The sequence below is a fragment of the Myodes glareolus genome, chromosome 4, assembly GCF_982192425.1.
Source record: "Myodes glareolus chromosome 4, mMyoGla1.1, whole genome shotgun sequence".
NCBI classification, from domain to species: Eukaryota; Metazoa; Chordata; class Mammalia; order Rodentia; family Cricetidae; genus Myodes; species Myodes glareolus.
Genome location: NC_142029.1, coordinates 83,710,077 through 83,734,858, shown reverse-complemented (window position 1 = coordinate 83,734,858; position 24,782 = coordinate 83,710,077). Strand labels below are relative to the sequence as shown.

The 24,782-nt window shown below is 39.7% G+C and overlaps 1 protein-coding gene and 1 non-coding gene across 3 annotated transcripts in view; both read right to left on the bottom strand.

Moving 5' to 3' along the window:
- Positions 1 to 24,467, bottom strand: part of Ireb2 (iron responsive element binding protein 2) — a 45,762-nt gene extending 21,295 nt beyond the window's left edge. Inside the window, exons 1-8 of one of the 2 annotated variants that reach the window (XM_048417594.3) lie at positions 24,293 to 24,467; positions 22,793 to 22,882; positions 9,186 to 9,351; positions 8,271 to 8,408; positions 6,415 to 6,633; positions 4,781 to 4,850; positions 4,077 to 4,260; positions 2,936 to 3,075 (exon numbers count right to left, since the gene is read on the bottom strand). In XM_048417594.3, the coding sequence (XP_048273551.3) occupies positions 2,936 to 3,075; positions 4,077 to 4,260; positions 4,781 to 4,850; positions 6,415 to 6,633; positions 8,271 to 8,408; positions 9,186 to 9,351; positions 22,793 to 22,882; positions 24,293 to 24,311 (1,026 nt within the window). In that variant the 5' untranslated portion in view covers positions 24,312 to 24,467. The remainder of the gene's footprint in view (positions 1 to 2,935; positions 3,076 to 4,076; positions 4,261 to 4,780; positions 4,851 to 6,414; positions 6,634 to 8,270; positions 8,409 to 9,185; positions 9,352 to 22,792; positions 22,883 to 24,292) is intronic. The other variant, XM_085688774.2, reaches the window with a different exon arrangement.
- On the bottom strand, positions 19,328 to 19,454 carry LOC125389179 (small nucleolar RNA SNORA54). Its single transcript, XR_007228416.1, has one exon. It is a non-coding gene; the product is annotated as a small nucleolar RNA SNORA54 (small nucleolar RNA).
- Positions 24,468 to 24,782: the final 315 nt, after the last annotated feature.

The window sequence follows — 24,782 nt, the reverse complement described above, 5'->3', positions numbered from 1 at the left end:
CTAATGATAAGGTCTTTTATTGTATGGAACAAACTCATTTCGGTTTTACTGGTATTTTAAGATAAGCAGCAAATAGAAGAGTGGTCTGTGTTTAAAAAAAAAAAGGAGCTGGGTATGGTGGCCAGGCACATCTTTAATTCTAGCTCTTGGGAGGCAGAGGCAGGTGGATCGCTAGATCTGTAGAACCAGAGCTACATGATGAAACATTGTTTCAAAAACATAAAAAACAAAAACAAAAATCCCTGAATGCTCAGAAAAATAATTTTCATATTAATGTCTCTGAAATCAGAGATATCTTAGACTCCTCAGGATGTCTACACAGCTGGCAAGCATTTTTTTCTTCATAACAGTACATAAAACAATGGTATTCTAACCAATGCTGGCATCCTATAAAGCTTATGAAATACTAATATACTTACGAGAGACACCCTATAGTGAACTTAAAACTGTATGCTGCTATACAAAATTCTTCAAATTATTAGTACTGGATCAAATATTTACAGGAACAGTATTTTTTTTTTGAAAGTAATTTTATTAAATTATAAAAGTTTCCATTTACGCTCCTCTTCCCAACACCCTCCCACTCCCCCCACAGGAACAGTATTATAAGTAAATTCATTTTGGTCAGATTTAACATATGATTTAAAACTGAATTTCTCCAAAAATTAGATTTCATTACTACCAAGTAATTAAAACAACTTCTAATCTTAGTTTGCTTTTATTATTTATTTTCTTTTTACTTTACAAGTGTGGACACTTTTGCCTGAATGTATGTTTATGAACCACATTTATGCCCTCTGACTGCAGAAACCAAAAGAGGGTGTTGGATCTCCTGTAACTGCATTTTAAATCCCCGATCTCAGTTTTTAAAGATAAAAAAGAAAAATTAAGGGAGCTGAAGAGATGGCTCAGTAGTTAAGAGTATGTACTTCTCTTCCAGAAGATCTGAGTACGGCTCCCAGCACCCACATTAGGTAGTTCACAATTCCAGAGGCCCTGACACCCTTTCCTGGCCAGTGTGGACACAGCATTCATGCACACAAATGCATACATGGACTCGGACATATACATAATTAATATAAAAAATAAAATCTTTGAAAAAGAAAAAACTAAATTAGGTTAAATGTTATTATCTTTACATTATGTACTTGGGAAATAAGATGGTTAATTCTATAAAGACCATAAAAAGAGAAGAACCTCAACAGAGAAATAATATATTCAATAAATACACATAATAGGTAAGAATTCTCTCACAATAAGCTGTCAAATGACACAAACAGTAATATTGTAAAGCAAGAACAGCCAGAGGAAATAAAAATAGTGTTTACAGGACCTCTGAAGAACTAGTTCCTTTAAAATCGAAGTAGAACATTTCTGTTCCTTTAGGAATAAACTGTGCACTGCTCCTTTAGAGAAAAAGAATCACTATCACTACTGAGAAGGTGGCACTGCTCTTTCACCTTGAGGAGCAGCTCCAAAGTTATCTCATCAATAACTCAGACAACACTGCTGAGGAGAGTGACCCACACTGCAATTATGAGAGACGCATGTCTCAAGTCTAACTATTTTTCAAATGGAACTTAGTGAAAAGTAGAAAAACTAGACTGTAGTATTACAACTTAATATTCAGCACACTAAACATACACAGCCAGCACTACCTCAAAGTGTGTGAAAACAGACAATGGAGAAGTCTGACGCTATCACATGTCTACCACAGACTGTTCCAAAGCATTACCTAATAATTTTTTTTTTATCTTGAGCTTTTTTTTGGGGGGGAGTAAAAAAATGGGGAGGAGGGTCAGACAGCTCAGGGTGTTAAGGTACTTCCCACCAAGCCTGATGAGCTGAGTTTGGTTCCTCAGATCCACATAGAAGAAAGCCAACTTCTGAAAGTTGTCTTCTGACTTCCACATGTAAGTCATGGCACCCATATGTACCCACATTCATACACAAATATGTAAGTATAATAAAACTGCTTTTTTAAACTAGGGATAGACACTGGAGAAACAGCGCAGTTGGCAAAGTAAAACTGTTGGCCTTGTAAGCACAAGGGCCTCAGCTTGATACCCAGAACCCGATTTCAAAGTCAAGCATGGCAGCACATGCTGTGACCCCAGCGCTGGAAAGTCAGGCAGGTGGATCCCTAGCCAGTCCAGGTCAATGAGATTCTGTCTCTAAACAAAGGCACCAAAGAACAACTATGGGTAATGCCTCTTGCACTTGCAAAAGCATGAACATGGATATATACAGATTCATACACACACAAAAATTACTTTCTGGAGTCTGGCCTCTTATTTTATGATCCTCTTGTCTCAGTCTCTTGAATGCTGGGATTATAGGCATGTGCACCACACCTGACTTCTTAATTAAAATGCTAAGTACCACATTTTGTTGTTGTTTGTTTTGTATGTATGTATGTATGTCCTGGAACTTGCTATATTGAACAGGTTAGCCTCCAATTCACAAAGAGCTGCCTCCCATGCATTGGGATTAAATGCCTGTGCCACCACCACCTGGCTTAACATAACATTTTAAAACTCCAAGTGGTCAACAAGTTATTTAATGAGGCAATAATGCATAATTGTCAAAGGCAAGGACTCCTGGGTCTGAAACCTTGGTCTTCTACTTAGTACTGAGCCCTGAGCTCCTTTGATAAATGATTAGGCTATATGTATTTTCTTCTCAATTAAAATAATTACAACAGTAACTCACCCATAAGCTTATAACAAAGTTATTTAATAAATGAGTGACAAGTAGCAAGTACATAATGACCTTTTATGTACTTCCAAGTATATATTATGTTACAATTAAAGTAATTACTATGGTAACTTTATGATATAGCTAGTAATTTGAGAACTAAGGATAAAAGCATAAATTCAAATCTGGACTCTTGTGGGGCTGCTTCACTCATGTAACAACTAATATTTGAACTTACCTTTGTAATGCCAAGGACAATATCTATGGATGTAACAAAAGCATTGGACGAGCCAGTTAGCTCACATCCAACCACCTCTGGTAAAGTTAGAGTAACTGGCAGGCCAAGCATAACTGCTTCTGTTTCAATGCCTCCAACTCCTGTTAAGAAGGACAAGTACATCAGCAAAGGACATTTAACGACAATTCAGATTAGCCATCTTCCATTTTAAAATCTCCCACATCTCACGAGTGTGACTCACACGGAATCTTACAAGGAGTTGCCACATTACTGTCACTGTGGACTTTGGACCTGAACCCTTTATAAAGGATGACTCCACTTTTTTAATTGAAAAAAAAATGGCATTTTTTATCATAATATTAAATTTAAAAAGCATTTTCTGAGAATGTTATGCACTGTTCAATGACCAACAAACACCTGGATAAGAATACAATTCGGCTTGTGCCTTAGTCTCATGAACTGAAACTAAGAAAAAAACCCAAGTTATAACACTCCATTAAAAAAAAAAAGTACAGGGGCTGGAGAGATGGCTCAGAGGTTAAGAGCATGGCCTGCTCTTCCAAAGGTCCTGAGTTCAATTCCCAGCAACCACATGGTGGCTCACAACCATCTGTAATGAGGTCTGGTGCCCTCTTCTGGCCTTCAGGCATACACGCAGACAGAATATTGTAAACATAATAAATAAATATTTAAAAAAAGAAAAAGTACAGACTGGGGTACTTTTAGATTGATGAGATTCTACAAGGATTAGAGATTTCAAGAAGCAACTGTGCTTAATCTTGAAACAGTTGTAAATAGGGATGGTGGGCAAGGCTGTGAGACACAAGAGATCATGAAGGACTGAACAAAAAGACCTGACGAATTTTGGGTCTCTAAAGGCAGCAGGGGATGTGACAACACAGCCATCAGCAGCACTGCTACAGACCTCACCATGCGGGAACTGCCTGACAGGGGTGCTGTGCTGGCAGTATACAACCTTTTTTTTCCCCATAAATCATCTTTACTATAATTAAAAAAATCTTAAGTCTGTTCCTTTGTTGCTATAATGAGAAACCGTCTCAAAGAGGGTCTCTGCCCTCTGATAATATTCTTGGTATTCCTTCTTAAAAATAAACCAAATTATACTGAGGTATTTACTTACCCCACCCAAGAATTCCCAATCCATTCACCATGGTTATATGAGAGTCTGTGCCAACTACGCTATCTGGGAAGAGCAGGTCCTTTTCTTCAAAAACTACTCTTGATAAATATTCTAAGTTCACTTGATGAGCCATTCCAGTTCCAGGAGGGATGACAGCAACATTCTTAAAAGCTCCCGAGCTCCACTATAATTTGTTTGGATTTAAGAGACACAAGTGTTAGTATTAGTACATTGTGTAATTTTGTATTCATAATCAAGATACAAATATTGACACTATAATGTTCAATATGGTCTGCTCCAAATTTATAATACTAAAAATACACAAATATTGAGCCTATGCATTTTGAAGATCATTAAAACCAAATTAAGCTGTGCACGGTGGTGTTTACCTATAATCCCAGCACTTAGAAAATGGAGGTAGGAGAAATCAGTTTAAGGCCATTCTCAACTATGTATCAAGTTCTAGGCCAGGTACCGTGCTCTAAGACTCAAAGAAAGCCAATGAACGAGACTGTGGATTGCTCACTTAAAATACGGCCATTATTTTCATTATTTTTTATGCCAAATATAAAGGTTTCCAATAATATGGTAGAAGAAAGTTCCAAGATTATAAAGCTTTTATTAAATACAAGTTTAAATATTAAAAACTGTACAGGTTTAGTATTTTATAAATGTTAATCAAGAATTCCTCAACTCATTTATACCTTAAAAAACTGAAGCCTCTCTCGATTTCTGCCGAATTCTATTTCTTGATTTTTTAACACTGTCTCAGGTCTAAAAGGATAAAAAGCTGGTATTAAATACATGTACTAGTAAAAACTCATTTGCCTTATGTCTAAGTCTTCATTGTCACACATTTAAAAAAATGCCCGTAAGTATTTTCAGTTTCTTTTTCCCAGAATTATTTTCTCTCTCAACAAGAAAGTCCTTTCTGCCTGACCCAGCACACAAGACAGTTATGGAATTATTATTTTACTGAGTACAACAGGCAGCTTCCATATAAGCGCTCAGACTGCTGTGGGAAGCCAGTCAGACCACGATAAAAGGAAACTAAGTTGAGCTAGAATGAACAGGGCAGTGAGTGTGGTCAGAGAAAAGTGTGCACATTCTCACCACCCCTTTGGCTTCTGTGCCAGTTAAAACAGGTAGATGGGAACCGGGTTACATCTTTAGAAATAAAAATACCACATTAAACACTTTATTCTGCAGTTATATAGAACCAACTTTAAAAAATCAGCAATTTGTGAGAATGGATGGCTTCGTAATTAAGGTAGCTTACTGCTCTTGCAGAGGACCCAGGTTCAGTTCCCAGCACCTATATGGTATCTCACAATCACTTGTAACTAGAATTCTAGGGATTCTGATGCCCTCTTTTGGCTTCTGAGGGCTCCTGCATGTTTGTGGAACATTTAAACTTATGCAGGTATAAACATTACATACAAAATAAAATAAAGATTTTGTTATATCAGTCATTTTGAATCAGTAAGCATTGTCAGAATGCTACTTTGTATATAAAAGGTGTTACTCTCTCAAGTCAACACACTTGCCATGGCAGGAAATGGGTAGTAAGGAGTTATTACATAAAATTATTGAAACCATACTGCAAAGGAATCAGAATACATCTAATCCTTAGAAAGGATACAGGATATCACTATAACCTAAAGTTTTATAAATAATACTAAACCAAGATTTTAGAACTAAACTGAAGTTGAAGATTCAAATCAAATTCAATTCAAAGACAGACAAAATTACTGCATCATTTCGGCATTTACCATGTATATGTGTGAATACCTTTTCTAGCTACTTAAAACTTTAAATGTTTTAATACTTCTTAAGCCAAAAGTATTTTTGTTTACTATATGTTTTTATTTTGCTTTTATGTGTATGTGGGTGACTATATATCTATGTACCATATGCATGAGGCGACCACAGAGGTCAGAAGAGGTATCTGATGCCCTGGAATTGACATTACAAATGGATGTAAACCACTGTGGGTTCTGGGAATCAAATTCCAGTCCTCTGCAAGGGCAACAAGTGTTCTTAGCTATTAAACCATTATCTCTCCAGCCCTGTTTACTAATTTTTTTTTTTTTAAAAAGTTAGTAACTGACTAGTAAAGAGCAACAAAAAAATTTGCAACTTTATAGCGGGTAAAAATGGTGGCGCACATTTTTAATGACAACACCTGGAAGGCTGGGGCAGGAAGAATGCCTAGAGCTCCGGGCCAGCCTGGCTCTAGAAAGCAAATGAGAAGGTAAGTTATAAAAGCAATGCAATAGGAATCAGACATGAGAAGTATGATATTAACTGAAAAATATTAAAAGAAACAATGTCATACTCAGGCACTGGCTGCAAATGAAAAGGACACAGGATGGGTGTATTCTCAATTTGTGAAGAAAATGTTCCTGAGTTTCGGCTTAGTTCTCCAGAATCACACGATCCTCGGCAGGTAGTCTGGCCTCGGCACGGAAGCTTCTTAGGCTGCACTTTAAGTGGAGAGAGCTTTCCTGCTTTCTGTAGATCACCACCTCCAGGATTGGGTGCATTCTGTATTGCACTATTATTTCAAAAAGGAAACAAAATAATAATATATAAGTGAAAGAAACTTGAGCTTTAAAAAAAATTCACATCAGCAAGTAAATGATGTCCAAACGCTGTGTAGTAGTTTGAATGTAACTGTTCCCCATGATCTCATAGGGAGTGACACTATTAGGAGTTGTAGCATTGTTGGAATGGGTATGGCCTTGTTGAAGGAAGTGTGCCGCTGTGGGGTGGGCTTTGAGGCTTCCTCCGCTCAAGACACCATCCAGTGTCTCAGTCAACTTCCCAGTGCTTACAAGATGTAGGACTCTCAGCTACTACTCCAGCACCATGTCTGCCAGTAGGTCGCTAATGTTCTCCATCATGATGATGGACTGAACCTCTGGTGGTAAGCAAGCCACCCCAATTAAATGTTTTACTTATAAAAGTTGCCAGGCTTATAAAAGTGGTCATGGTATCTTTTCACAGCAATAGAAACCCTAAGACAGGCTTATATTTAACTTGATGTTAGAAAAGTATTTCAGGTTATGAAAGAGAAAAACTAAGGTAGGATAGTGGCACACTTGCCATCTGAGGTGAGGGGACTGACAGGAGTTCAAGGCTCACTGTGGCTACACAGTAAGATACTGTCTCAACTCTCTCCACCACCCCAAACCAAAGTAGTTTATGTTCATGAAGGTAAAAACATAATCCCAAACACCTCATATAATCACACACCTCCCCAGGAGCAGATGTAAATTTCTTCTAATTTGACATGCTAAGAGGAGAAGAGAGTTCTTTAAGACAGAATCTCCCCATGTACTTGTGGCTGGCCTCGAACTCCACCTTGAACTCAAGAGATCCACACCTATCTCTGCTTCGCAAGTGCTGTGATTAAAGCCACATCTGACATAATCATTTTTAATGTTCTATACTAATATGAGTAACTCTGAGCAAATACAATATACTCTTTTGAAGTAAGGTCTTAAAGAACATACAGTTTTAATACATGGTATTGATTTCTTTCATGAGTTAGAGTACATTTCAGTATTACTCCACTACTCTAGGAAATGTAAAAGACTACTGGCAGAGACTACAAAGCTTCTTTAGCCGTCCCTTGGCCAACTACGTTAAAAATACACGAAACTTACTTCAATGTAAGGAAGACAGAGCTTTACTGGACTCAGCATTTTCAATCACCAGTTAAAGGAAAATCCTTAGATTTTCTCTAAAAGGTAAGTAAACTAAAAGCCAAAAAGGAACTGAAGCTGGCTGTGGTGGTGCATGCCTGGTATTCTACCGCCTGGGAGAGGAAGAGGCAGGAGTTTGAGGATGCCTGGTTTATAAATAGGGTTCAAGGCCCATCAGAGCAAGATCCTGATTCAAAAACAAAAAGAGAAAACTTAATCCAGATATCCATTCCAAAAGCAGGTTATAAGCATAAACATTTCTATCAAAGATGGTAATAGAAATACACAAATATGAAAACAGCTTTAAACTCAGAATAAGTACAGAGAATTACACTAATCTAAGTCCCACTGCTTTTTCTTTAACGTACAAGTCAGTTCTGAGCACAACAGGCTTTACTCTGTGACAGAGCCGTTACCCCTCTACCTCCACACTACCCACTTCCAGTTAACTAGGGTGACTTTTCACACGTCTGTACTGCAGTACCATTTACTGAAGTCGATCTGTAAAGAATGGTCAACTGTGAGATCTGTTGGACAGGCAGGGTGGACTTTCTTAGGATCACCTCCAAGACTTTTTACTGCCTCCCTCATAGCAGCAAAATCCACCATCGCTGGTATCCCACTGAAAAATAAAGAACAATCAAATTACAGGTCTAAATGCTTAATACTCACTTGCTTCCATTTTTAAAACCATCTCTTTTTAGCTGTGTGTTTATTTTTGATAATGTACTTCTGATTTAAAATTAGATGTACTCCCTAGTTTAATGAGAATCAACACCAACAGTATCTGAGAACTTTAGGAGTAGAACTGCCAACATCAGAAGAGATTACTTTTGGAGGTCTAAGTGAACACCATAATTGGCTGTGCAACTCTCTCCTCTAGGCCCTTCCCCCATGGCCCTTGCATTATCTCAAAGCTAGTCATAATAGCCTTTACCATTTTATATTCGTCCATATATATATATAAATATGTACCAAATGACTTCAATATTTTTCATACTGAAGATACCACTCAAATGTGACACACTGATGATTACAGAACATAATACATGCATTAATCAGCAACATACTAGAGATATCACACATCAGTGGCACGTAAGCTAGGCTTGTGTGAGTGGATGAGGGGGACATTCTCCAACACTTAGTTCAAGATTCACACTTCCAATAAATATCCCATAAACAGTCAGAACAGGAAGGGCCAGTCTTGCAGGATGCTGTAAAGAAACAGTACTTTATTCTGAGATGGAAGGCTGCATATATGGAGGAATGAATGATATAGCTTAAGAATTTTAAACAAATCAGCCCATTCTGAGGATTCTACATGTGGAAATGAGGCCATCAAGTTAGAGGCAAATGCATTTACAATACAAAGTAATATAAAAATGAGGCTGTCACTCACGTAAAATCTTGAAGAACAACACGGGCAGGGAAAAAGGGCACTTCAACATTGCTTTGTTTGGTCTTCCAGTCCAAAATGTTCATAACATCTTCCTTTTTCATTAAAAAGCCATCACAATTTCGTACAGCAGCTTCCAACAGGACCCGTATTGAATAAGGCAGAATATCTGATTACAGACAAAAATACTACTATAACTAAGAGAACAGTTGTATCTACACATTGCAAAAATTAACAACAGCAAAATCTTCAGTACAAATATAGAAAAGGATAGAGTATCAACTAATTACTTGAGTACTTCATACTAAAAAAAGAAGACACGCCTGTTGTCCCAATTAGTCTTAAATGTAAACTTGACACAGTCTGGAGTAATCAATTGAGAAACTGCCTAGATCAAATTAGCCTGGGGGTTGTGTCTGGATTAACAACTGATGTAGGAGGGCCTAGACCACTGTGGCCAGTACAAGGTCTAGGTAGGTGGTCTTGGGTTGGAGAAGGAAGTGAGCCAGAGTGCAAGCCAGAAAGCAGCTTCCCTCCATTGTTTGTGCTTCAAGCTCCTGCTTGGGTTCCCACCCTGTTTTTCCTCAAAAATGGGCTGTGACCTGGAAGGGATGAAATAAATCCCTTCCTCCCTTATGTCACTTTCAGGCATGGCATTTGTTATAGCAATAAAATCAACTAGAACACCTATATATCTTCAAATGCAGGCACCAAGCAGACAGAGTGAACTGGAAGGAGGGTGAGGCCACATACTCTCAAAGTCTGACTTCAGTGACATACTCCAATGACTCCCGAGAGACTGAGCCACCTCCCTCAACAGTGATAAAACTGGGAACCAAGTGTTCAAATAATTGAAACTATCTATGGGAGACATTTCTCATTCAAACCACCACCAGCACACACAAAATAATACATAGATAAATATATTATTTCAAAAAAATTGCAATGTTTATAATCCACAAGAGCCAACGGAAGGAGTCAAATCAACATAATTTTGAACAGTATGACGTGCATCTATCTGGTCATGGGCTAAGTAGACTAAGCACCCAAAACACACTAGCAACTAGACTGCCCAGGGCCTCTGAGTTGGCACAGTAGAAACTGGAAAACTATGTAGTAATGCTTCAAATTTTCAAGTCAGAATTATTTTTGTTCCTGAAATTTATAAACAGGTGAACAATGACTAAATCCATTTTATTTCCCAAGTATCTTCCGTTCTTAAGAAGCTGTAGAAGATATGCTTGTAGAAGAATTTTAAGTAGAAAAAAGACATAGATACTATTCTCCACATTAGCAGGATTTGACAGGAAAATGTGAAAAAAATAGAGGATAAGATGGAGTGTTGGCATGCCATTTCTTACCGCTGGCAAGTAAGTAGCCTAAGAAAAGTAGAATACAATTATGATCTGTGTTAAAAAGAATCCTTTCTGGGATCAAGACTTGGAACCAACCCATGGGAAGAATCAGTCAGTCAGTGAGGAAGGAGAGAATGAGACAGAAATGAAAAGAATTCACCCCTCAGGTCTGACCTTTAATGTCAAGGAAGGAAAATTCATGATTCAATGTGCAGACAGTGGCCTTAACAATGGCCGCTGTAGAAGAAAGTATAATCAGGGAACAGTTAGCCTCTGAACTGCCTGAATTAAGACAGCCTTTTTAGGAACCGGAGAGATGGTTCAGACTTCTCAAGCAAATGAAAGAGTTCCTCACAGTCTGGTTTGTGAGGCTGTGGGACATGGATGTGACTGGGAATCTAAGTATCATGGGAAGCAAAGAACCTGAGTAATAAAACTACTCTTCCCTTCTTGAAACAAAAGCTGCATAAGCCGAGGCATAAGCAAAATCAGTCCCTGGGGGATTTACTAATATAAACCATGAAGGACACTAATCACCACAATATTCCAGTCCCATGCATATCCGTCCCTGAAGACAATAAAAAAGGACAACCATTGCATCTGGACTTGTGAGCAGCAGTATGTGATGTTCAACTTACTTGGGCCAGACAATTAAGAAATGAAGTTTTAGTGGCTTTGCTGAGCCCCATGGTAAGATGTGGTCTTTATAAAACAGAAAAGGCTCTAGGGGATCTGAATGATTTATAATATCATGCAAATCAGGTTTATAAAGTGCTAAAGCAACCAAGAGAGGATGACAGAAGGATAAAGCAGACAAAGGGCCTTTTTAGGCACCTTCAAAGTGCATGTGCCCTGCTCTGTACAGAGTTGGTATTCCTAGGTGAAAAACTGACAAGAAGTCAAACAGTACTTGTGAACCTCTGGACAACTTTAAAACCTGAAAAACAATTTATCAAGGAGTTAGGGTATGTGTGAAAAGACTCAGTTCACCTTAGGAATGTACTTAAATTATTTAAGCTGGTGGTATAGCATATTAAGGAGTGGAGACTGCTCAAGTGTCCAACTATAGCAGAAAATGCAGCAGACAAGAGTAAGCTCCGTTCTCCCGTTCCCTGGGCAGGATGAACAGAAAAGCCAGCACCATCTAGTTCATGAAGTATGGGGAGATACAGATGCCCAATGACAACATCCAAGGTGAGAAATTAGGATGGTTCTCTGGATTACAGAGAGACAAACGAGGTGCCTCTCATCCATCATGCTGAACCCAAGATTGCTTTTTTGAGGAAACAATGGATAGAAATAATGGGTATTATTTATTTATTTAAATAATGGATAATATTCCATGAGATACTGGAATTTGTTTATGTTAGTGTCTCTTTAGATGCTGAATCTAGAGGCAAATTGCCAATTTCTTGGAAAGATATAAGATATTGGTAGACCTTTAGAGGCCCTGTTTACAGTCTCTGAAGAAAAAAGAAAAAAAGAAAGAAAAAAAAAAAGTTTCACACAATACTAATCCCCAAGTGTCTTACAGTTGTGAAAAAGCATCAGGAAAGACAGTAAAATCAGCAGTGACGGAGTCTGAAGAAACTATGTGGGTGGAAAAATGAATGTCCAGAAGCCATAGTTATTTAAAAATGAGCCGCAGGCAGGTTACCTCCCTATAAGCTGCTGGTCAGAGAGGCCCAAGTCATAAAAACTACTACTGCTGCTTCTGTTACACGCCACAAATAGATGGTAAGTTCTTGTTGCTGCCTTAATTGAACAAGATGAAGAAATAAAGATGGAACTGAAACATGCTCCCTCCCTGTCTCTGACACCATGCAGTAAACAGTGGCACTCGCTGTCACTGATTTCTGATTTGAGGTCCACTCCAGGAGAGGGCCTGTATTTTTTTTTAATTTTATCTCTACTTTTTTTAAAAAAGAAAACTATCTTTTTTTATTATATACACCAATCCAAATTCCCACTCCCTCCCCTCCTCCCATTCCCTCCACTTATCCAGCCTGTGTTTGGTTTGTAAGCCAGGGCAAAGACCTGTAGCTGTGGAGGCCATATGCCCTGGTGGGAGGCTGCTGCTACTGCTTTGTTAAACAGATGTTATGTGCCTGTCAAAATGCCTTCTAGACATCTATATTTACTCCTGCACTTACTACTGCTGTCTGTTGCAGAGGGAGTATTTTATGTTTTGCAGTGGGCGGTAGTTACTGTAGAGACTCTACCAGTCAAACTCCCGAGAGTAAGTGACTATCCCTATAGCACAGTGGCCCAGTGCTAAGCTATAAATGGGAGAAAATGAGACATGGACATTTCCCATTTCTATTCAAGGCTCAGGGAACAGTGCTACAGAAGGCGCACAAGTAATGGGAGAGGAGGAAGAGATGGGAGTGTTATGTAGCTGCATTCTTCATATTGAGACATTCTCTCCTGTAAAGAGGAGGGAGGCTGAGAAGACTCAGGAAGGGTCACGAGGCCTTTCCTATCAGCAGTAAACAATGGCTGGGAGAGCAGAGACTCTATCAGCTGTTATGAATATCCTATATTCCTGTAAGTAACTCAAATAATCCCCTGGTTCACCAAACATGAATGAAGTGGTCTTTTTGGTCTGTTATCTGGAGAAAAGAAGCATTTTTTTTCAATTTTCCCCAAGAATAGCCACACAATACTTAGCTTTTCTGCATTTTCAGTTAGTCTGTATTACTTCCCTTATTCAAGAACTGCTTTTTTAAACAAAAATAATTAAATTGAGACACATTTTGCATCTTATATTTTACCCTTTCCAAGTGAGCAATTTAATACTTTTTTAGTTCATCCCTATTACATTATGTATCCACAGTTAATTTTCTTTTACTAAGTGGCATTCCATTACTCAGCAAATTGTGCTTCAGTTTACCAACTGTAGGAGATTTAGGGTGGTACAATTTTTAGCTCATATAAACAAGGGTTCCTAAGATTACCAATTTTGATTTTTCTTGTGCACATACATAAGAATACTATGTACAGAGGTTTGGCAGTTAAGAATATTGACTTCTACAGGAACCGAGTTCAATTCCTAGGACCCACAGACGGTAGCTCACAACCATCTGTGACTATAACTCCAGGGGACCCAACACCCTCCTCTGGCCTTCACGGGCATCAGGCACACACATGGTGCACAGACATACATGCAGGCAAAATACCCATATACATAAAATAAAAATTAAACATAAATACACATAAATCTTTAAAAAAAGACACTGTGTACATACAATAGCTAGGTCATATGATAAGTTTATGCTTAACCATTTCATTTGTTCATTCATTCACTGGTGCTATTAAGAAGGGTTGAAACCTGGGACTTGTAGATGCTAAGCAAACATGCTTCCACTGAGCTACATTCACAGCCCAACTATCTTCCGAAGTGGTGGTATCCTTTTATATTCCCACCAGGATTGAATGAGGCTTCTTTTTTCCATATCTTCCCTAATACTCATTTTGTCTCTGGCATCACACCCACCATGCCTAGTTAAGAGTTCTAATAGCCTCTCAGGAAGTGAACAAAGTTAATAATTTTCTCTTTTCAAACTTTTTCTATAGACTCACACAATAGTTCTTTGCAATTTTCTCCCGAGCATGTCGTTTAAAGACAGTTTTCCATGCCTTCCAAATGATGTGCCAAAAGGCGCTAAATTTCCTGTTTGTTTTCAACCTGGAGGATGAGATCCCTTTGGCAAACCTCTATCTCCAAAAATATTTACATTATGATTCATAATAATAGCAAAATTAGTTATTAAATAGTAATAAAAATAATTTTATGGTTGGGGTTACCAGAACATGATGTATTAAAGGGTTGAGATCACTACTTTAGAGTAAAGAGTAGACAATGCTTATTGCCCATTTTAAAGATTCAGGTTCCATTAGTTCTCAGTTTTGCATAGCCAGCTTGTATTACAGGTATTACGTACGCAGCCCTATTCAACAACATGCCTGTTAAGAAACCAATACAGATATAGTCAACTTCTTAACTTATCTTCAAATGTAGGCTTACTTCTCACACATTAGTGCTCTCCCTAGAAGTTCTAGTTGCTACTGTAGCTTCAATCATGCCTATCTATCCACCTTCACTCATTCTACACCACCAATAATCCTAAAGTATTTTCTGCAGATCAGATTGGCCTTCTAAACTCCAAAACTACATACCTAGTTGACTCCCGGTAAGTTCCCACTCAAGTGATTTCCACTCTGCCCTGCCTCCTTACTGCCACCTCTGGTTTTACTTCCTGTCACTATCATCCATTCAGACATCTATGTCAGCACAAGCATCACAGCTGGGCTTGGGCACAGGCAGGATTAGAAGTTTAAGGCTGGCGTGGACTAGAGTAAAGTTAAAGGCCATCTTGGTCAACTTATTGAAACTTTATCTCAAAATGAAAAATGAAGGAAGGGTTGAAGAGTTCAAATGAATGCTTGCCTAGCACACTCAAGGTCTTAGGTTCAATGCCCAGTACAAGGAGTTTTTAAAAAGAAGCACTGTCTTTTCAAGACTGTGTTTTTTTTCTGTCTAACAGTCCTGGTTGTCCAGAACTCAATCAGTAGACCGCTGACCTCAAACTCAGAGAGATCCACCTGCCTCTGTCTCCTGAGTACTGGGATTAAAGGTGTGCATCACCATACCTGGCTTTGAAACAATGTTCTTGACCCATCTTTTGTGTCTATCACCACTCACAGTCCAAACTCCCACTACAAATAGTCAACTTTCAAGCCTGATCCGTACTAGTATTTTCAAAATGTGGTCCCTAGGCTCCAGAGAAGGATTCTAAAATCCTTCCAAACAACCAACCAGGTCAACTGAGACATTGTTTTCTCTTTCCCTTGTTAACATTTTGACCTTTCCAGTGTTTTGTTTTGTTTTTCTTATCATGGTGGTGGGAGGGTTATGTGTCACATTATGATGGTGGAGAACAGAGGACAACTTGCTGGAGCTGATTCTCTCTATCACCTGGAACCCAGGGATCAAATTCAGATCATTAGGCTTGGCAGCAGGTACCTTAACACACAGATATTTTGCCTGTCCTTCAATGATGGTTTAAAACCAATAGTGAAGCCCGGCAGTGGTGGCACATGCCTTTAACCCTTGCACTTGGGAGGCAGAGGCAGGAGGATGCCAGCCTGGTCTACAAGAGCTAGTTTCCAGGACAGACTACAAAGCCACAGAGAAACCCTGTCTTGAAAAAGCAAAAACAAACAAAAAACCCAACAGTGAGGCCAGGCTTAACAGCTCATGCCTATCATTCTAGCACTCAAGAAACTGAAGTAGGATTTCCTTGAGATCAAAGCTGCTCTGGCCTAGAGTGAGACCCCATCTCAGAACATCACCAGAATAAACTGAGTGCTTGATGACTCAGGGCAGTGGCACCTAACTGTACTAGTATTTATATGGTTTAATCACACAAAGACCAATTTCATTTAAGAATGTCATTGAAGCAGAGTGTTGATTTCTTAACATTTAGCTGCTAAAATCTTTTCTAATTCTGTGTGATGAAGTACATATACAGACTTTCTGCTTAACATCAAAGTACAATGGCTGTGATGAATGAAAAAGCTATAAGAAAACTTGCTACTTGTAAGCTAATTAAAAAATAAACTTTAAATTGGGTGGTGGTGGCACACGCCTTTAATTCCAGCAATGGGAGGCAGAGGCAGGCGGATCTCTGTGAGTTTGAGGTCAACCTGGTCTACAAGAGCTAGTTCCAGGACGGGCTCCAAAACTATAGAGAAACCCTGTCTCAAAAAACCAAAACCAACCAAACAAACAAAAAACACTTTAGAAAAAGTACTATAATTGCTTAACTGCCTGGAGAAAAACATCTGTGATACTACTAAGAGTTTCAAGTAAAATGATTTTTTCAAGTTTTCACTTGAACAACTCATAAACCACGGCTACTCAAATGTGGGCAGTTAGCAGATATTTCTCAAATAAGTGCCAAACAAATGCCTTTAGTCCCAGCACTTGGGAGACAGAAGCAGGCAGATCTCTGTGAGTTCAAGGCTAGCCTTGTCCACACCGTGAGTCTCAGGATAGACAGAACTACATAGGGAGACCCTATCTCAAAACAACAACAAAATAAACTTAACTATTAACTGTCTAGTGCTACACTGTCTGGTCATTATATTTAATCATCTTTGAGATATTAAGGTTGCAATGAGTTACGCAGATTGTGGTGGTTTGAATATGAATAGCCTCTATAGGTTCATAGATTTGAAGGCTTAGTCACTAGGGAGAGGTACTATTTGAAAGAATCCAAGGATTAGGAGGTTTGACTTTATTGAAGGAAATCACTGAGGGTGGATTTAAGATTTCAAAAGCCCATGCCAGTGCCTGCCTGCCTACGGTACAAGATACAGAATTCATAGCTACTTCTCCAGCAACATGTCTGCCTGTATACCACCATGTTCCTCACCATGATGATAATGGACTAAACCCCTGTAAGCAAGCCCACAATTAAATGTTTTCTTTTACAGCTACCTTGGCCATGGTGTCTCTTAACAACAGTAGAACAGTGACTAATACCTTCCAACTGTATTACACAACCTATTAAAACAACAACAAAAGCAGTTGCCAATTTCACTATGGCCTTCTCCACATGGGAACTGGTGCTTCAACATTTTGTCAGCACTCTTTTGAAATAAACTCAGGAACCATAAATATCCTTGTGAGCAGTAACTTTAGGTCTAGTTCTGAAAGACCGCTATCACATATGAGAGGAAGTTGATGAAAGAAACCCAGGCTTCCAAGACAAGGCTAATTGGCTGCTATAAGACTAGGCAATACAGGGTTGAGGATGTGGTTCAGCTGTAGTTGACGGAATGCTTGTCTGGCATGCATAAATCTTGGGCTTGATCTCCAGCCCCATATAAACAGCATGCCTATAATCCTAGCACTTAGAAGTGGAGGCAGGAGGATCAGGAGGAGTTTAAAGTCATCTTCAGCTAAATCAAGAGTACAGGACCATCCTGGGCTGAATGAGATCCATCCTAGGAAGGAAAAACAACAAAAAAACTAAGCAAAGGACTGAAATTTCTTATTTGGGATTTAGGGATATGTATGAAGTAAGCACACCCAGAAGGCTTGTCTTCAATCAAATGACCTGAGTAAAAGGGATAGAAAAATCAAGTCCCTGGGAGAAAAACAAAGAATGCCATCAGTACTGGCCCACTGCCTATATTCTTGACAGTCAGCCAGATTTAATTGGTCTGAAAGTTGTATACCATCACAATAAATTCCACTTTGGCTGATCTACCAAGTGTCACTCACTTTCTTTTAATCAGAGACTAGTCAGGAACAAAAGATGAAAAACAAAGCTAAAGTCAAACTCTTGAACACAATGTTTCAGGTTAAATGTATACCTGATAACTACAGAGTCACGTTATGTGATCTTTAGAAACATATGTACTGTGTACAGTTTGTAAGTAAGCTGGTCACTGCTTACCCAACCTACAGCACTTTCCAGAGTTCAGGGAAGATACAAGATTAGAGAATACATGTTTACCCGTCCAGTAGGATTACTGGGATCAGCAAAGGAAAACCAACAAGCCCAGCTAAAGCAATAGGTGAAAGTCACTCAGAGATATCACCTTAACTGGATAGCAAGCCATTCACAAAACACAAAGATGGTCGAGTGGTCACAGAGGGACTTACTCAAAAGTAAGCACCGTGAGTTAGACAGACAGAAAACTCAGGTAGACAGTAAAAAAACAAATAATGAGATCAGTCTTCAAAAGGCAAATAGCCTCTGCCTGGTTTTGTCAAGACTATATTTTTCCTCCATTATCTTTCTATGTCTGGAAACTGTATTATATTTTCTATAAAAGTCTTTGTTATTCATAGACCATGATAGAGTCTAAGACAGCATATACTAAGAACATAAAAGTAGAAGTGTGTGATGAAGGTCAAAGAACAGCACACTTTCAACCTAACGGATCAATAGCTTGAACTAAAAGTGTGTGTGTCTATGTTAGAAGCCAGGGATGTAGACCAGTGGTATCACATTTGCCTAGCATGTATTAAGGCCATCGGAGTTCCATCTGCAAGGGAAGAGGGGCTAGAGTAACCACAAAGAGAAAAGTCAGTATAACTTTTCTATGTAGCCATTAAAATCAGTAGCAAAGTACAGATAGCACTCTCTACTGGAACTCACGCTCCCTGACTCAGAAACCAAGCAGATTCAGATAGCAGGAATACTTGAATTAAATGACATGGTGAAATGTGCATAATATATTAGGTGAACAAAAAGTCACATAACAATACACATTGTATTTTCATTGTAAGAATAGTCATGTTTTATATATACACAAAAATGTGACTTTATCCATGAAGGTCTTATCTTGTTTGCAATTCTTATAAATCACAAAAATTTTCCTAAGATGTTAAATACAGATTTTTCTTTCAGAGATTGTAGTGTAGGAGTTGGCTTCTGTTTTGTTTTGTTTTGTTTTTTCTACTGCTGAAGATCTAATCCAGAGCTCTGTGCATGCCCTACCACTGAGCTACATCCTCAGCCCTTATTAGAGCTGACTATGTAGCTTGGGTTGGCACTGAACCCATTTCTTGACACTGAATGACAGATATGTGCCACCATGCCAGGTTACAAGATAATGTATGAATATAGTGCTAGCTATGTTTCTATTTACTGTATTTAAGAAAGTAGGCAAGAAGGAAAAAAGAAAAGGTAACAGACCCTAAAATAAAGGATTCATGCAAGCTAAACATGTCGATTCCATTCTAGCCAGTCTCTCTCTTTTTTTTTTCACGTGTGTCTCCAAGACCTGAAACTGAAAGCCACCAGCCAGCCAGTCAGTCATGTGTCACTGGAAATCCTGTAGCACTGGAATGGAACCCGCCAACCACAGCAAGACTGACAGGTTACGAACAGTGCTCCCTAGCCAGTCTCTTTACTGCCCCCCCCCCATCCTAACAACTTCATTCATGCTTCTCTAAAGCTGCTCACTTAATTCTAAGGTTCACTCCCTCCACATGCCCTTTGTCCAGTGGCAATTCAGCTGCTTCAGAATGCAGTCTCTACTACAAGCAAGAGAGACTGTTCTGCCTTGGGAATATATATATTCTTAATTCAGAGAAGACAGTCACCAAGCTCCCTTACCAAGCTGCTGAGTATACTAAAAAAGTACCAAACAGGCAACTCAGAAGTTTAAAAGCACAGTTTTCCAGGAAAGTAATCAGGTCAAAATGTTGTCAACATCTCACAAGTGTCCACTTCCACACCCTGAATAAAAATTTGAAAAGCAAAAGGTAAAATGGCCAGAGGCCGGCTCATCTCTGTGATTACGGCTACTGTGGTCTACACAGTGAGTTACAGGACAGCTACGACCATGGAGAGACCCTGTCTCCAAAAATAAATAAATACAATTTAAAATAATTTTTATAAAGATAAATGACATTAAAAATAAATAAATTTGCATTACACCCTGTCTAAGGACTAAGAAAGGTAGTGCACACCTTTAATCCCAGCACGTGGGAGGCAGAGGATCTCTGTGACTTCGGGGTCAGCCTGGTCTACAAGAGCTAGTTCCAGGACAGGCTCCAAAACTACAGAGAAAGCTGATCTTGAAAAACCAAAAACAAAAAGAACATTAGGTTAGTGAAGCAGATGGTATATGCTGGCTTACTCATCATTTATTCTCAACAGTTCTTTTTCCTTACCAAGAAATCTTAAACTGTTTTTGAAGGTATTTTATTTATTACAGTTATAATAAATATAACTTTGGTAATTATGAGAAAATAGTACATATAGATGTCCATGACAGCTTATCTTCCATCAGATAAATTAACTTTTATATTATTAATCATCCCCTTTCATTACAATGGCTTTAGATTCCCTACTGATTGCGTTTCTAGGTCATCTTCAAGTGGGCACATTTCCAAAAATTATCCTCAAGTACAAAATACTATCCTTATACATGGTTTTTATAAATTGTTCAAATTGGGTTAAAAAAAACTTTTGTATAAACGAAGATGCAATTTGGATGGCAAAGCGCTTGCTTGGTGTGGAAGAGGCCCCAGGCTTGACCCCTAGCACTGTCTAAATCATGTGGGGTGTCACATACCTGCAATCTCAGTATTTGGGAGATGGAGGTAGGAGAATCAGAATTTTGAGGCCAGCCTGGGCTCCATAGTGAGTTCCAGAATATACTTGGCTACATAAGATACTATCTCAAAACCAAAACACATCAAAAGCAAAACTCCTTTGAGGCCAGTGTGGTGGCTTGCCCCATAGGCTCATATACTTTAATACTTGGTCCCCAGTCAGTGGAACTATTGGGGAAGAACCGGGCGCTGTGGCTGTTTGAGGTGGTATGTCACTGGGGGTAGGCGTTCAGGTTTCAAGAGACCAGAACCAGTTCTAGAGTTCTTTCTGAGTTGTGGCTGTGTCTCAAGATATGAGGTTTTCAGCTACTGTGCCAACACTGTGCCTGCCTGCCTACCTACCTGCTGCCATGTTGGCTATGAAGACTAAACCTCTGGAACGGTAAGCACAAATAAACTTTTTTCCTGTAAGTTGCCTTGGTCATGGTTTCTTGCCACAGCAACAGAAAAGTAACCAGACAGAGAATTAGGTATTTTGAAGAAAAGAGTTTATAAAGAAAACCTATTGTGAATGTGTGTATGTGTGATATGTGCCTGTCTGTGCATGCGTATACAACAGAGATCAATGTCAGGTGTAGTTCACTATTGCCTTCCACCTTATTTTCTGAGAGAGATAGGTTCTCTCACCTAGAGAGTTTGTCATGTTGGCTAGACTGGCTGGGTGAGTGAGTCCCAAGGTCTGCCCCCCAGAGCTGGAACTACAGATACACACGAATATGCTGAGCTTCGCATGTGGGTTCTGGAGATCTGAACTCAAGTCCTCAGGCTTATGTGGCAAGCACTTTACCCACTGAGTCACTGTCCCAAGGCCGAAGACCCCTCTTCCTTTTTTGGTAAATAATTTTCTAAAACCAACACAAAATCATTAAGGGATAAAATAAATAAAAGACAAGAAGTACAAGAAATAAACTAACCTCTCTTATCTATGAATTATTGCAACAGAAGGTATCAAGGCTACTGCTTTCATTATGAGGGTTAGTTATTTTTGAAGAACAATCTAATTCTAAGATGGGGATCTTCTAAGACATTAAAAATTACCTACATTGTCTCACAATGCACCCAGACACACTCTACGCGACAATCTAGAATACTTAAATTCATAAAAATCTACACTGCTTATAAAAGAGAAATAAAAGGATTAAAGAAAATCTCTTTCCAAACTGTAAGGCTGGTCACATATTTTTCATAAAGCTTTAACAGAAAGTTCACCAGCAACCATGCTTCCTTAACAGGTCTTTGGTCTGGCAGGAAAGTTACTCAACTTTCAACTAAGTCAAAAGCTGGGCTTGGTGGAACATTCCTCCAATTCCAGACAGGAATGACAAGATAATTCAAGGCCAATCTTAGTTACTTAAAAGACCCTGTCTCAAAACATAACACAACTAAAAGTCAAGACTCCACCCATCCAGTGCCAACAGGTTAACTTTCTTCTGAGAACCTGATGAAAGGTCTGACCCCAATTAGGAATGTGCAAATGTTTATCAGAGTGTGAGAGAACCACACTGCGTAGTGAAGAACAATTTAAACCAGTGGACTCACTTGATGATCCTATTCAAAGATGGTGTAAAAAATAATCAGAGGCTCTGGGCACTGGTGGCACATGTCTTTGAGCTCAGTACTTGGGAGGGAGAGGCAGGTGAATCTCTGAGTTCTAGGTCAGACTGGTCTACAAAGTGAGTTCCAAAACAGTCAAGTTCTACAGAGAAATCCTGTCTCAGAAACAAACAAAAACCATACAAATAAAAAAAAGAATAACTTGAAGCACTGGCCACTTGAAAAAGTTAACGTATGCTTTAAGTCACTATAGATAGTGCTATGCTTTCTTTTAAAATAATTAGCTTCTTTGGGGGGGTGGGAGAGTCCATTTAATTAAGTAAACTCTTTAAAGGGGAAATTAATGTATGGGTTTCCATTTTCCTCAACCAGATGTCCCAAGAAAAATTTTGTAAATAAGAGATATGGGTAGGTGTACCTGTTACCACATGGTGGAAATAAATTTAAAATGTCTTCAGCTCTGCTTGACCAATGTGCATAATTATAACTATATTATTATTTACATATAATTATAATTACCAGAAACTGAAGCCCAAGAAAATGTAAGGCAACATTACCATATTTGGTGCCTCCAAGTTTAGGTACATTGAAGAACTTCTTATGTGAATTGTCACTCAATGTTTCAATAAGGTACTCAAAAGTGTATCCTGGAAGAAGAGAGAGGGAAAAAAAGAGCAAACTTTTCATCAAATACAGTTACGAGGTATTTCTTATTCTCATTCAAAGAGAAAATGCCTCAAAATTTTGTTTTGGAAAATGGAAAAGTTCTATTTGCATTGCCCAGTAAGGCAGCTATGAGGTACAAGTGGCTCTAAGTGTGGCTGCAGTGATGGAGGAGTTGAACAGTCCACACTATAGACACAAGGCTAGTCTCCACCATACAGGGATAGCTTAATTCTAAACCATGACTCTTGTCAAGCAGAAAACTGGTAATTTTATCCATTGAGACACGGTGTGCCACTGTAGCCCAGGTTGGACTTTAAGCTCATTGGCAATCCATGAGTGCCTCCAACCAGAGGCACACATCCTTTCTCTGTCTCATGAGTGCTGGGACTACAGGCATGAGCCACCAAGCTCACTTAGTGACTTTTCACTCTTTAAAATGTTAAAAATCCAGGAGACAATAAGGATGATTTAAATGATTAAACCATTAAACCAAGCATTCGGAAAACATGCCCTGAAAATTGCTTAAGTAGAGAGAGAATGTTTTGAGAAAACTATTATGTTAGGTTTTTAAAAGAATCCAAAGACAATTAACAATCTAACAATAGTTAGAACACTAAAGATTTAAAAAAAAAAACAAAAAGACCAAAAAATATTTAGATAAATTGGTACATTACATTCTCCTAAGAGACATGCCCTTATGGTTACGTACTAATTCAAGATGCCCCTACACTCAGGGTTGTGGGGAAGGGTGAAGCAACCTTGGGGTTGAAAAGATTCATTGTGCAGACTCATTACGTGGATGGGCGGGACCCCTAAACACTGCCACTATCTTCTTCCAAAAGGAGAAAAGATAAGCACAGTCCACTCGGAACGGATAGTGTTTTTCTTTTGTGGAGGGAGGTGGATGGGGGAGGAGACTCGGCGCTGCAATAATCTGGGAACCGGTTGACTAGCGTTCAGCCTCGACGGCAAGCCCCTCACTCCACTTCCAGAAGCGAAGAAAGAGGGAGGGACTCCAGGCTGCTGAACGCAGTGAACAACCAGCAGCGTGAAACCCAAAGGAGGGAACCCAGGTCTCCCCCACCTCAACGCTCACAAAAGGGGGGCGGGTAGAGGAAGACGTGGGCTTGTCCGGATCCTAGGACTTATTCCCGGGGGCCTGGAGGCTGCCGATATCAAGCAGCGGCTCCCGACCAGGGGCGTAATTACCGCCCCGCGGAAGAGCGGGACGCGAGCGGGGAGGCCTGGCTTTGGCGGCCTCGGCCCTGAAGGGGGAACAACCAAGTCCGAGAGCCGGGGAGACCCCCGGCGGACTGTAAGCAAAGCAGAGCTAGGGCCACGGCGGACGGCAGCGTACGCCGCCAGCGCTAAGGCGGCAGCCATGAACTGACCTGCACTTGGGGAGTCCATCGCCGGAGACCATATTATCCCTGCGGGGAGGGGACCGGCAGGGGAAGGAGGGGGAGGCCAGACCGGGAAGCTAGGAAGGAAGGCAGGCGGACTGGCAGGGGAAGGAGGAAGGAAGCAGTCTCGCGCAAACACCGCGAGAGCCGCAGAGCTGGCCCAGGGTCTGAGCTCGCGGGACCTGCCGGCTAACTCTCGCGAGATTTTAGGACCCGGTGTTGGGGGGGCAACAAAGAAAGAGAAGGGCGGAGCCAGCCAGTAGGCGGGTTCCTGCGCAGTCTCCGCCGTTCTCTCAAACTGGTGTGGGAGGTGGAGGCGGAGACTTGGGAGGTAGGAGGTTTGACTGCCGGGGTCCGTTACTTTGTTGTAACCAGAAGAGTTCAGTGAGGCTTTGAGGTCCAGCGACGTCTTCAGGGTGTCTTTTGGAGGAAAGAGTCAAGACCTGAAAAACAGCTTAAGGAGAATTAGCTCTGTCCC